Source organism: Ochotona curzoniae, unplaced genomic scaffold, assembly GCF_017591425.1.
Source record: "Ochotona curzoniae isolate NIBS_2020 unplaced genomic scaffold, NIBS_Ocur_1.0 scaffold_2453, whole genome shotgun sequence".
Classification (NCBI taxonomy): Eukaryota; Metazoa; Chordata; class Mammalia; order Lagomorpha; family Ochotonidae; genus Ochotona; species Ochotona curzoniae.
This window is the reverse complement of record NW_024467094.1, coordinates 20,862,458-20,876,500: the sequence shown is the minus strand read 5'-3', so window position 1 is coordinate 20,876,500 and position 14,043 is coordinate 20,862,458. Positions and strand designations below refer to the sequence as shown.

General features: G+C 39.5%; 1 protein-coding gene across 2 annotated transcripts in view; it reads left to right on the top strand.

Moving 5' to 3' along the window:
• Positions 1 to 14,043, top strand: part of INTS2 (integrator complex subunit 2) — a 48,787-nt gene that overhangs the window by 20,554 nt on the left and 14,190 nt on the right. For both annotated transcript variants that reach the window (XM_041000678.1, XM_041000679.1), the window contains exons 12-16: positions 580 to 648; positions 2,697 to 2,831; positions 3,536 to 3,712; positions 5,482 to 5,590; positions 12,796 to 12,900. In XM_041000678.1, coding sequence (XP_040856612.1) covers positions 580 to 648; positions 2,697 to 2,831; positions 3,536 to 3,712; positions 5,482 to 5,590; positions 12,796 to 12,900 — 595 coding nt within the window. The remainder of the gene's footprint in view (positions 1 to 579; positions 649 to 2,696; positions 2,832 to 3,535; positions 3,713 to 5,481; positions 5,591 to 12,795; positions 12,901 to 14,043) is intronic.

The following is a 14,043-nucleotide window of genomic DNA, read 5'->3' as shown; positions in this document are numbered from 1 at the left end:
CAGTAATAGTGTTTACTTAGTCCTTTGTATGTTGGTTTTATTTCTAAGGGAAAATACAATTATTTTAGGTTTCAGACTTTTCTTTTTAGATTTATTTATTTATTTTAAATTTTTTAATTGGAAAGTCAGATTTATAGAGAGATGGAGAGAAAGAAAGAAAGTTCTTCCATATCTTGGATCACTCCCCAAGTGGCTGCAACGGCCAGAGCTAAGCTGTCTGAAGCCGGAAGCCAGGAACTTTCCTCCAGGTCTCCCACATGGGTGTAGGGTCCCAAGGCTTTAGGATGTCCTTGACTACTTTCCCATGCCACAGGCAGGGAGCTGGAAGGGAAGTGGAGCATCCAGGATATGCTTCCGGATCCATATGGGATACTGACACATGCAAAGCCAGGACTTTTAACTTCTAGGCTACTGCACTAGGTGCCCAGACATTATTTTAAAGCAGAGTTATTACTTATGTTTGAATACTAATTTTATATGTTCCAAGCCATTTTTAGATAATAATGCTCCCAGCATTAGTTATTAGTTATGCTTCATGTATTGCATTTTAACATGCTATTTTACTTTTGGTTATTTTAGATTGTAATTAAGCCAGGCTCCTTGAGCAGGATGAAGACTATCTTCACACAGGAAATTTTTACTGAGCAGGTACTTATTTTTATTCTTATGTGAAAAATTTGTGTAGACAATAAATATGGATTTTTCTGTTTTCAATGTATTTTTTCCTTTTAATGAATTATTTATTTAAATGTCTCAGTGACAGAGAGAAAAAGAAAGATCATTCATCTGCTGGCTCACTTCCCAAAAAAAAGAATATCTGTTGTTGGCCCAAGCCAAGACCATGAACCAGGAGCCAGGTGCTTCATCTGGGCTCCCATTAAGTAGAAGGGACCCAAACACTCAAGTCATCTCCAGCTTCTCCCATTATATTAGGTGGCTGGATTGAAAGTGGAATAGCTGGAGCATGAACCAGTGTCTATTGGGAATGCTACTGTCACAGGAAATGGTTTTATGTACTATGGTACAATACTTCCCTGCCTTTTCAGTTTTTTACTGCTGACATATATTTGAAGCTTGAATAAATAATAATCTGTTTAAAGTATGCTTTTAGTTATTTTCAGATTTATTGACAAGTAGAGAGACACTAATAGAAATATTCCATATGCTGATTTACTCCTCAAGTACTTGTAATAGAGAGGACCGACAAGACAGAAGTGGGAGCCTGGAGGTAGATCTGGAAGTCCTATGAGGGTAGCAAGTACCCAAGTACTTGAGCTATCCCCTGTGCCTCAGGATGTACAATAGCAGAAGGTTGGATCGTAAGTGGAGGCAGAGCTTGAAATATGTACTCTGACGAGGTGTGGGCATTCTGTGCAGCATGTTAAATGCTAGACCAGACATTGTTCTTAAAATACACTTTTAAAGAATTCTTTTTTTAAAATCTATTTTAATGATTTTATTTTAAATTTTTATTGGAAAGGCAGACTTACAGAGAAGGAGAGACAGAAATATTATCCATCTGCTGATTCATTCCTTTGAAGGCTGCAAATGAGCTGAACAGATTTGAAGCCAAGAACCAGGAGCTTCTTCTGGGTCTCTCACGGGTGCAGGGTTCTGAGGCTATGGGTCATTATCCGCTGCTTTCCCAGGCCATAAACAGAGGCTGGCTGGGAAGTGGAGCAGCTAGGGAACGAACCAGTCCTTACATAGGACTCTGGAGCTTGCAGGGGTAGGATTAACCAGTTGAGCCATGTCTCTAGCCCTAAGGAAATCTGATTACAAAGCATGTTGCCAAGAAAATGTATTTTTGAGACTTGGAGTAGATACTTAATATAGTCTTAAATATTGATGATGGAATACTTGCATGCCGTAATTATTTGGATTTCTGTACTTGGGAAAATAAGATAAATATGTAGTTAAATCTTTGGACTGTAAGTTCATTTTTAATTATATTACAAGGTAGTGTTTCAATTCTTTATTCTTTGATTTAGATGCTCTTATTTAGCTTTAATACTTTTGTCCGTGGATATGCCTATGGGTATTTTATTTTTCATTATCTTATGAAGTATATATTTATTAGGTTATATTTTATCTACATAGTTTATATATTTATAAATACATGAATTTTATATATAAATAATATAAAAGCAGCATACAAATATATTTACATATAAGTATATATGAACGTAAATTTCGTATATATATACAGCTAATATATTTAAGGTAAGTTATATATGTATGTTTTTAAGATTTATTTATTTTGGGCCTGGCGGCGAGGAGTTCAACCGTTACACTCTCGCACCAGGCACATTCTGTTTATTTTTATGTGGTACTTTGTGATTCACATAATGCTTTTCCAAAAAAATTCCTTTCCCCTTCACAATCCTTTGAGGAATGTAAGACTCCATTTTATGGATGGGAAAGTAGATTCCAAAGATAAAATAGCTTCCCTAAGGTCTAGAAGCCCAATTAGATATTTTTTTACATTGTTACACCATTGTGTGCATTATCCTTAAATGGAAAGTAAAGGGAACCTTGTAAATCATTGTGTGTGTAGTTCTTCATCATTCAAAGCAATTAAAATATAGAACAGTCAATTTTTATGATTTTTTTTTGTAGGGAATTCACTCGACTACCCATAAATTAGTATTATATTTATTGTGGCCATGTGTATTAATACTGTCTTTTCCTATTAGGTTGTCACAGCTCATGCAGTTCGGGTCCCTGTTACAAGCAACCTGAGTGCCAACATCACTGGGTTTTTGCCTATTCATTGTATTTACCAGCTTCTCAGGAGTCGTTCCTTTACCAAGCACAAAGTGTCGATAAAGGTATGGCATTTCTATCTGAGAATGCATCCGTTAGTGCTGTTTGCCTAACTAACTCTGTTTCAAATTGTGCCCAGATTGAATACTGACATTGTAGGCCAGGGCTTTTCCCACCATGCCACAATGCCAGTCCCAGTTACTCTTGTTTTTAATGATTTAATGTAATTGTTTTCTAGCTAGATTACCTCTTCTGAGGGTTTTATTTTCTTCAAGTGTAGGAGTTATGAATTAAGAGTGTAAATATGTACCTGACATTTGTACATGTCTTTTCATCAGTGATAGTGAAGTGATAATCTTTTCTAAGTTCCTATGAGTCACTTTCTTAAATCTCTGAGATTTTGCTGTGTAGATCTATCACCATCCAAGTTCCTCTTGACTGTGAGGCCTTTTGCGGCAACACACACCATACTCCGAATACAAAAATACTGGGGCCGAAAATATTTTTCTCACTACTTAAAAACAGTTAGCTACTCTCACAGCTAAGATTCTCATTTTAGGTTCAGATAATGCTGGAAAATTTTTTCTGTTAGGATCCAAAAATGGTACATATTTCTAATCCAAAGAAATCATGAAACTAGATAATATATTTGGAGCTACGAACAATGAGTAGTGAATTCCACCACATCAAGCTGTACATGTGCCTCTGTAGATTCAAATGTTTTTTCTTATTGCTACAGTGACTCACGGTCTCTGACCTTTTGTTTTAGGACTGGATTTATAGACAGCTCTGTGAAACCTCCACTCCGCTCCATCCTCAGCTACTTCCTCTGATCGACGTGTACATAAATTCTGTACTCACCCCTGCATCTAAATCCAATCCAGAAGCTACTAATCAGCCAGTCACAGAACAAGAGATACTCAATGTTTTCCAAGGAGTCATTGGGGTAAAATAGTGTTCCTTACACATTTATTAACTGTTTATTTGTTTATTTATTTTAAAATTTGTTTATTTAATTTTTAAAAAGGTTTATTTATTTTTATTACAAAGTCAGATATACAGAGAGGAGGAGAGACAGAGAGGAAATCTTCCATCCGATGATTCACTCCCCAAGTGAGTGCATGGCCACTGCTGTGCTGATCCGAAGCCGGGAACCAGGAACCTCTTCCAGGTCTCCCACACGGGTGCAGGTTCCCAAGGCTTTGGGCTGTCCTCCACTGCTTTCCCAGGCCACAAGCAGGGAGCTGTTTGGGGCCGCTAGGATTAGAACTAGCACCCATATGGGATTCTGGTGTGTTCAAGGCGAAGACTTTCACCACTACGCTATTGCACCGGACCCTATTACCTGGTTTTAAAAATTTTATTCTTCTGACTTATTATACTTTTTTTTTTCACCATAGACATTCTAGATGATTTTTAATTTAAAATGACGATAAATTTCCTTGGATCACTTGGGAAAATGGAAGAATGCTACTAATGTAGGCCATTTATTAAATAGATACCTTTTGGGGAATTATTTATATGCAAAGTACTTATTTATTTAATTGAAAGGTAGAGTTAGAGACTGAGGGACAGACAGAGAGATGGTCCATTCACTGGTTCACTCCCCAGGTGGGGTCATAATGGCTGGAACTGGACCCAGCTCTGGCTTGGCATTTAGGACTCCATGTGGGTTCTGCCTGTGTTTCAGGGCCTTGGCACTTGGGCCCTACTGCCTGTACTCTGCTGCCTTGCCATGTGCATTAGGGAACTGGATCTGAAGTGAAGCACATGGGACTTCACCTGGAACTCATACAGGATGCTGTGTCACTTGCTGTGCCACAATGCCAGCTCCTTACGGAATCACTGAATGAGGATTGTGGGCATGTAACATGTTCAACAAAGCTTTGTGAAACTTAGCGGGAATCTAAGAAATACCCAAGGCTCATTTCTGAATATTTTCATTTTTCTTCAGATTTATTTATTTTACTTGAGTTACACAGAGAGAAACCTATGCTCTAGCCTACTCCCCAGATGGCCGCAATGGCCAGAGTTGGGTTGGTCCCCATTTGGGAGCCAGGAGCTTTCTCCAGGCGTCCCTTGTGGATACAGGGGCCTAAGGCCTTGGGACATCCTTTGCTGCCTTCAGGCCATTAGCAGTGAAATGAATCTGAGTGGTGAAGCAGCTGGGACTTGTACTGGTACCCACATGGGATACTGGTGCTTGAAGGCTGAGGATTAGCATGCTACACTGCTGTACCAGCCCAAATGGCTGGATAATTTGATGAAAATGTTTTACTCTGTTTAGTTAGAAGTGAGAAAGCTGTATTTTTAATTTAGCACATGTATTTAGAAACTGAGTAGTTAATATTACTAGGTATTTAACAGAATATCTTACTTAGGAGGTACTTTCCTCATGGTAATGTCAGATTGCACTTTAGACTTGGGTAAGCCTGCCAGGAGCTATTAAAAATGATGTTGAGTGGTAACTGAAGTCTGTGTTTCTGGTGTCTTAAAGGCGAAGCATTTTGTCTTTCCTCTCCATACCGTCACAGTTTTCAGTTAAGCTGCATGTTGTCTCTTTGAGTGTAGTACGTACATATCTCCCATTTTACAAAAGCTTGCAGCACATAATGTGATTTATGATGGTTTTATTTTCAATAAAATCGGAACCCTAAGTGAACAGCCCTCCTGAGACTGAAGAGTGTTTTCAAGTGTTTGCAATGCTTCCTGCAGGGGGACAACGTGCGCCTTCCTCAGCGTTACAGTATCACAGCACAGCTATTGGTGCTCTACTATGTACTGTCTTACGAAGAGGCTCTACTAGCAAACACCAAGACTTTAGGTAAGTTGTGTGCAGGGCAGTGGTTCTGCTGAAAGTTCATTTGATTTGCTTGTAATTTGTTACTTTGCAAGTTGTTAGGATAAAATAAGGGCAAGTATTTTAATGAGCTCCAGCAGCATTTTATAATCCTTTCACTGTAAGGCTTGTGTATTTGATAGGTAAGTAAAACTGTATGTGGGCACACAACCACTGCTTAGGGCTCAGTCTTCCTTCAGCCGACTCAGTTAGTAGATGACTGAACTGTCTGCAGTCTGACAATTTTAGTGGCTTCATTCATTAAATTAAAGTTGAGATAAATGTGAAGGAGTTGTAAGTTAAATTTCTGCTTGCTTTCTGTTGTTACTCTGATTACTTCCCGTTACTAACCTTATCAGAAGCAACAGAAATGTTGTTGAATATTTTCCTTATGCCATTAACATTATCACCAAATTGGATTTTCAAACTTAGCTACTTCTTCTTTTATCTGAACATCAGATTTAGTATGTGAGATACCAAAATAAGTAGTATGTTTTCCTGTATTTGTAAAAGAAAATTTACCTGTGTATGGGCTTATTCATTGCATGTATTTTAAGCTGTTTTTTTTTTTTTTAAAGATTTATTTATTTTTATTAGAAAGGCAGATTTACAGAAAGGAGAGAGAAAGATCTTTCATCTGCTGGTTTACTCCCCAAACAGCCACAACAATAGGAGCTTAGCTTATCTGAAGCCAGTAGTTGGGAGCCTCTTCTTGATCTCCCACGCAGGTGCAGGGTCCTAAGGCTGTCTTCTGCTTTCGCAGGCCACAAGCAGGGAGTTGGAAGGGAAGTGGAGCATCTAGAATGTAAATCAGCATTCATATGGGATACTGGTGCATGCAAGGCAAGGATTTAGCTACTAGGCCATCATGCCAGGCCCTAATCTTTTTTTTTTTTTAAAGAATGTATTTATTTATTTGAAAGAGTGATAGAGAAGGAAAGAAAGAGACATACCTTCTTTCTGTCTGCTGATTCATTCCCTAAATGCCCACAATAGCCAAGTCTGGGCCAAGCGGAAGCCAAGAGCCAGGAATTTCGTTGGCAAGGGCCAAACGTTTATGCCATCCTCTGTACCCTTCCCAAATGCATTAGCAGGAGGCTGAATTGGAACTGGAGAGATTGGACCTCAAGTATAGGATGCTGGGGTTAGAAGTAGTGGCTTACTGCTGTACCACAACAAAGGCCCCGTTTTTCACATTTGAAGGAAAAACAAATATTAAAAAAATGTTGCCATTGAGTATATATTACAAGGAAAATTCTTGTAAGACTGTTAGTTTTTCCACAGCTGAGTGATCGTATTTTTAAAAAGTTGTAAATTGAGGTTGGTTTTAAATATTTGGAAAGTCAGTTCCTTTTTGTGTGGAATATTATATTTTAAATATATTGTGAGTACATTGTAAATATATTGTGAGTTCTCAATTGCTTTTTTTTCTGATTATGATTTTGTGGTTATACACATGATATCCTGTGACTATTATTACAGTCTTTGTTATATTAGGTAAAAGATGGTTTAGTAATAAGCATTAGGTAATGCCTTATTTTTATCCACATATGGAGAGTGGATTCTGTGAATAAGAGAAGTTTGATTTTATAAATAGCTACTAAAGGAATGGCATACTGAGGAGATATTCTAGGGAAAAATTCGGGGCACTGATAACTGTTAGTAGGGAACCAAATACAGCTTAGTTTTTATTGTTTATTTATTTTTAAAGATTTATGTATTTAGATGGCAAAGTTATGTAGATAGGGACAGAGGGAGAGTGATCTTCTATTAGATGATTCACTTTGCAGATGGCTGCAGTTGTTGGAGCTGGGCAGGTCTGAGGATAGTAGCCAGGAGCTTCTTTTACATCTCTCATATTGGTACAAGGGCCAACTGCTTGAGTGGTCCTCCATTGCTTTCCTAGGTGTATTAACAAGGAGCTGGATTGGAAACAGAGCAACTGAGTCTCGAATCTGTCATTGTATGGGATGCCAGCACTGGAGGCAGCAGCTTAACCTCTGTGCCACAGTGCTGGACCCTTAGTTTTACTTTAATGGGTTACATGTGAGATCAAGCAGTGAAGAGTGACTCAGAGATTTCAACTTGAGCTTAAAATAGAGGGAACTGGCATTGTGTTACATGTTGCAGGTTAAGATGCCATTTGGCACATTGGCATCTGCTATTGGAGTGTAGTTTGAGTCCTGGTTGCTCTGCTTTAACTCTCTGCTGTGCTTGGGAAGGCAGCAGATGATAACCCAAGCACTGGGCCCCATCACGGATGTAGAAGGTCTCAGTGGAGTTCCTGACTTCTGGCGTTGGCCTGGCACAGTCCTGGCTCTTGGGACTATTTAGGGAATGAACCAGTAAATGGAAGATTCTGTCTCTCTCTTTCTCTTTCTTCCTTCCCTCCCCTTTCTGCTCTCGCTTTCCACCTTCCAAAATAAATAAGACAAATCTTAAGAGAGGGAGCCTGCAGGCAGACCACATTTGTAAGGAGAATAGGAGCTAAATTTGAACATACTGACATGCCAGACTTCCAACAGGCCATATTGCACAGGCAGCTGCACATGTAGCCTGGAAGTTAAGGGAGGTATTGCCACAGATGCTTTGAAACTTTTTAACATATGTGTGATATTTAAATTCATACACAATAAATGAGTTAACCAGGGGATGGAGTACAGAAGGAAAATCAGGAGGATGTGGGACATCCTTTGTGCCAACAGAAGAATGTCTAAAAGGGGAGGTTGTGTTCCCTGATGTCAAATAATCTTGATAGACAGAATTGAGGCTTAGGTAACAGCTACATATAGCTTGCTAGGGGATCATTTGGCCTTTACGTTTTTCCTGGTGGTGTTAGGATGGAAGCCTGATTGTAGTGCATTCAAAAGGAGGAAATACACTAGAGACAGAGGAGACAGGTTTTTTTTTTAAAAGAGTTATTTGCTTTTATGTGAAAGGCGTATTTACAGAGAGAGGAGAGACAGAAGTCTTCATCAGCTGATTCGCTTCCCAATGGCTGCAATGGCTAGATCTAAGCTGATTCAAAGCCACGAGCTTCCTCTAGGCTCCCACGTGGATGCAGGGGCCCAAGGACTTGAGCTACTCTCTACTGCCCTCCAAGGCCACAGACAGGGAGCTGAGTTAGAAATGGAGCAGCTGGGATAGGAACCTGTATCCACATGGGACACTCACACTACAGGCAGAGGCTCAGCTTACTACACTATGGCCCTGCCCCTCCCTCCCCTCCTTTTTTTCAAAAGATAAAAGAGAAAATTAGTTGGGAATAATCTAGTGGATTATTGATTGATGAAACAGAAGAGCGAATACACTCTGGATTGATGTCTTTCATAGGTAGTTGGTATGTGAAAGGCAAGTGATGTTTTTTTTTCTTGTGGAACTTTTCCTTCAAGGGGACATATTCATGTAACTGTAGACTGTCATAACATGAGAGAATGTTGCTCTTCTACAGCCGGAACAACATTCATTCCTTTTTAGATGTGTTTATGCCTGTATAGTTGTAGTATGCTAGCTCTTGCACAGTTGTTACCCTTTAGTAAATTATTAGCAGCTTCCAAATAGCTGCAAAAGCTATAAAATAGATTTCTGAAATTTGAGGAAAGGCATGAAAATATTATAGGGATTTTAAAAAATATATGTATATTTTTAATTTGTTTTAGAATATTTAGAATTCATCCGTGTATATTAAGTATTGGTAAGGATTTATCCAAAGACTTTTAAAAAAGATCGATTTATTTATTTATTTTTGAATCATACCATGGCTTTATTCTTCTTGCTACTTAAAAGAAAAGGTAAGGTCAGTGATGGTCAACATCACACAGGGAAGACCATGTCCATGCTTTGTCCAAAATCAGCTGCTACTCCCTGTCTGAGTCTTCTTTGTCAAGTTGTCTGAACTCACAGGGATGGAATAGGTCCCTGGATTTCATCTCCTTGAAAGCTCCAAGAACCCATTTGGGTGCAGGTTCTACTCCAGGCAGCTCCACTTCCCACCCAACTCCCTGCTTGTGGCCTGGGAAAAGCAGCTGAGGACAGCCCAAAGCCTTGGAACCCTGCACCCGCGTGGGAGACCTGGAAGAGGCTCCTGGCTTCAGATCGGGTCAGCACCGGCTGTTGCAGCCACTTGGGGAGTGGATCATTGGACGGAAGATCTTTCTCTGTCTCTCCTCCTCTCTATGCATCTGCCTTTCCAATAAAATAAATAAATCTTAAAAAAAAAAAATCATTACTCTTGGTTGGCTTCATGGGCTACCAGTTCTCTGATGGAACTGTGAAAATAGTTTCAGGACAGAATTTTGGGCTTCATAGGTCCAGACACTTGCTTTCTGATATTTTACCGTAAGCTCATCTTGCAGACTGTGTCCTTAGACTGGCTAATATTTGAGTCCTTGCTGTGTGCTCTGGACTACCAGAGTACTGTTTGGGTTGTAGGTCAGGCCAACCCTCACAAGCGTTCTGTGAAATAGGTGGTAGTTGTCTTTATTTTTACAAGAGAGATAGTTACAGCGGATTTAGGTAACTTTCTTAGGTAGGAATTATTGGAACCAGGGTTTGACTGTTGGAACCTGTAACTATTCTTTTAGTGTCCAGATTTTTTATTCTCTTTTCAATATTGTCTATACAGTTGAAGAGGATACATGCCCATGTTGGCCCCCAAATCTGGAACTATTCTTTTATCTGCCTTATAATGCATTTTAAAAATTATTTCTTAGGCCTGGTACAGGATAGCTCAGTGGCTAAATCTTCACCTTGCAACCACAGGATCTCAAATGGATGCTGGTTCATATCCTGGCTGCTCCACTTCCTTTCCACCTCCCTGGTTGTGGCCTGCGGAAGTAGTTGAGGATGGCTCAAAGCCTTTTGATGCTGCACCCACATGAGAGACCTGGAGGAGGCTCCTGGCTTCTGGCTTTGATTGGCTCAGCTCCAACCATTGCAGCCACTTGGGAAGTGAACCAGCAGATGGAAGATCTTTCTCTCAGTCTCTCCTCCTCTCTGTGTATCCAAGTTTCAAAGAAAAATAAATATAAACCTTTAATTATTTCTTTATATTTTTATTTGTGAGGCCAATAGAGACAGATAAAAGGGTTCCCATCTATTTCCCATTCGCCAAGCCATGGCAGCTTAGGGGGAAAGAGGAAAAGTTGAAGCTAGAAGCCAGGAATCAGGATCTGGTTGTCCCATGTCGGTGACAGGAACTCAACTGCTTGAAATTTCAATGCTGTTAGGAGCTAGCTCGGAACCCAGCCCAGGTACTTTGATATGGGACACAGGCATCCCAGCAGGCAACTTCATCTGGCCAAGTACCTGCTCCCTGACATACCATTACTCAGTTTATAAAAGATGGATAAAGCAGGGTTTTAGTTTATTAGTTTTTTTATGGTTTATTTATTTTTATTTTATTGGAAAGTCAGATTTGCATAAAGAGAAGGACAGAAAGAAAGATCTTCTGTCTTCTGGTCCATTCCCCAAGTAGCTGCATTGGCTGGAGCTGATCTGATCCGATGCCAGCAACTTGGAGCTTCTTCAAGGTGTTCTATGCAGGTGCAGGATCTCAAGTTTTTGGGCCGTCCTCTACTGCCCTTCCAGGCTAGAAGCAGGGAACTGAATGGGAAGTATAGCAACCAGTATATGAATCTGTGTCCATATGGGATCTTTGGGAATACAAGGCAAGTATTTAGGCACTAGGCTACTGTGCAGGGTCCAGCTTACTAATTTATAAGGGAGAGTAGCTAGTCATAAGCTTGTGGTGTGTAAAGATACCATTTATTTATTTATTTACTTTTTAATTTAAAGGAATGTATTAATATTTTGTATTCTTAGGGACATAACAAATATGTGATAATTACTGTAACGGAATTCTCATGGATACTCATACTAATGTGATACTAATAGGCAAAGCAGATTCAACCAATCCCTAGATACAGTTCTAAGAATGTAATGCTACTTCCCAGTGATTTTTAACATTTTGTTATAACTGTTGAGCTTATATACTTCTCCTCAGCCTATGAAAATGTTGGGCGGGCATTTAGCCCAGTGGTTAAGTTCTTTGTATTCTACGTGTAGTACCTGGGTTCTTGTCTGGATCCACTTCCAGAATCCATTTTCCTGTTAATGCATTCCTTGGAAGACACTTGGGATGATTCAAGGATTTAGGTCTTTGGTACTGATGTGGGATACCTGAACTATGTCTGGCCTTCAGGTTTGGCCCTGTGTCATCCCTGGCTGTTGAGAGTAATTACTGAGTGAATCAGCAGATGGGAGCTCTCCTTCCCTCTGTGTGTATGTCTGTTATCCTGTACCTTTCATATAAAAGAATTTTTTGAAAGCTGTACATTACATATTGTGATTTGAAAAATAGTATGTTGGATGTGCCTTTTCAGATTTTCATCTCTGTGATGAGAACCTCCTGTATTTATGCTGTATGTAAGTATAGTGAATGAGATTAGGATTCCAGATGTGTACAATACGGGAGAGGTGGGGGCCTGCAAAGTTAATGTTGACTGGCAAGGACCTTTCTTCTGTGTGATCTAGGATACAGTGAGGGGTTCAGTGTAGAGCTGCAGATACGAGATTTGGTCAAATATGTATTTAAAAAAGGAGACTACAGCTGCATGCTGGTGGCTTAAGTAAAGATGTGAGTTGCCAAAGGCAGGGAAATTGTTCTTAGTAGATATTGAACAAAGGATGAGTAGGGTACTGATTGGTATTTTTTTCCTTAAAAATTAACCTGTTGACTGAAGTATGAGTTGTAAGAGGTTGAGGTGGAGTTTATATTGCTGGTTCATATTGACTAGCTCTCTTTGAGTTAGTTATCTCTGTCACGGTTAGTGTGGTTGGATCAAGAATGTGGAAATTCTGAGCCTTGTTCATGACTGTGTTCATGATGTTTAACTAGATTTGGGGAAATATTGACTGGATGATTCTTTTAGTGGACACTACTTCTGTATGTGGTTTCTCTCTCTTACTAGGCTACTTCTCATCACTTGTTTGAATTTCAACCCTTGGTATGTTCCTGCTATTTTGTGTGGCTACTGTTTGGTAGTGATTTTGTGATTTTTATATGCTGTATTCACAGATTACGTGAATTAAAAGTCACTCTTGCTTTTATTCCCTTTTGAGTTGAAGGTTAAGGTTTCTATTGTCCCGACACTTTATTTATGTTACACTTTGTATTTTTTGACTGACAGCTGCTATGCAAAGAAAGCCCAAATCATACTCCTCGTCTTTGATGGATCAGATTCCTATCAAATTCCTTATTCGACAGGCTCAAGGGCTGCAGCAGGAGTTGGGAGGTATGTTTACTTTATTTGTTCTTTATGTTAAAGTTGTTTATTAAATATATTTTGTTTATAATGTCATAAAATGAATAATAAATGCTAAGTATGAAAAATTCAATCCATTTCTGCAAACCACATCTCAATGAAGACCACAGCTGTTTTCAGTTTTGTACTAGTGATCAGTCATTTTCTCATTGAAATTTCGTAGGATATACCCTGTGAATTTACATATATTCAGCTACTTTTTCTAGGAAAACAGGACTAACACTTAAAATTGTTGTAGCTTTGTGAATCTATTTCTGTGATTGTATCTCAGATACCTTAGAGATCACTTGACCCAATCTTCCTTTTTTTATGTTTCAGTTTTTAAAGTTTTTCATTTTATTTGAAAGGTAGGGGTGGGAGGAGAGTGGCAGGGTAGGCTTTCTATCTGCTGGTTGACTTCACAAATGCCTGAAACAGCAGCACCTAAGCCATTGTTTATGCCTTCTTGTGTAAGCATGGTCAGGAAAGTGTATCAAAAGTGGAATCAGGCCTCATATGTGAAATTTGGGTGTCCCATGGGGCAACTTAATCACCACATCAAATGTCCACTCATCAACTATTTTTGATCTATAGAAAGTCAAGCTGTGGTACAGGTGCTTAAAAAGTACATATTCAGGCCCAGCGTGGTGGCCTAGCAACAAAAATCCTCGCCTTGAGCATGCCGGGATCCCATATGGGTACTGGTTCTGATCCTGGCAGCTCCACTTCCCATCCAGTTCCCTGCTTGTGGCCTGGGAAAGCAGTTGAGGAAGGCCCAAAGCCTTGGGACCCTGTACCCATGTGGGAGACCTGGAGGAGGTTTCTGACTCCTGGCTTCTGATCGGCTCAGCACTGGCTGTTGTGCTCATTTGGGGAGTGAATCAGTGGACGAAAGATCTTCCTCTTTGTCTCTCCTTCTCTCTTTATATCTCATTTTCCAATAAAAATAAATAAATCTTTTTTTTTTTTAAAAGTACATATTTTAGAGTTAGTGTACTTATTTGGAAGGCAGAGTTACAGAGTGGTATCTTCTATTCCTGATTCACCCTCCAAATATCCACTACAGCCAGGAGTGGGCCAGGATCCAGGAAGCAGGAGTTTCATCCTGGTTTTCCGCATGGAGACAGTGCCTAA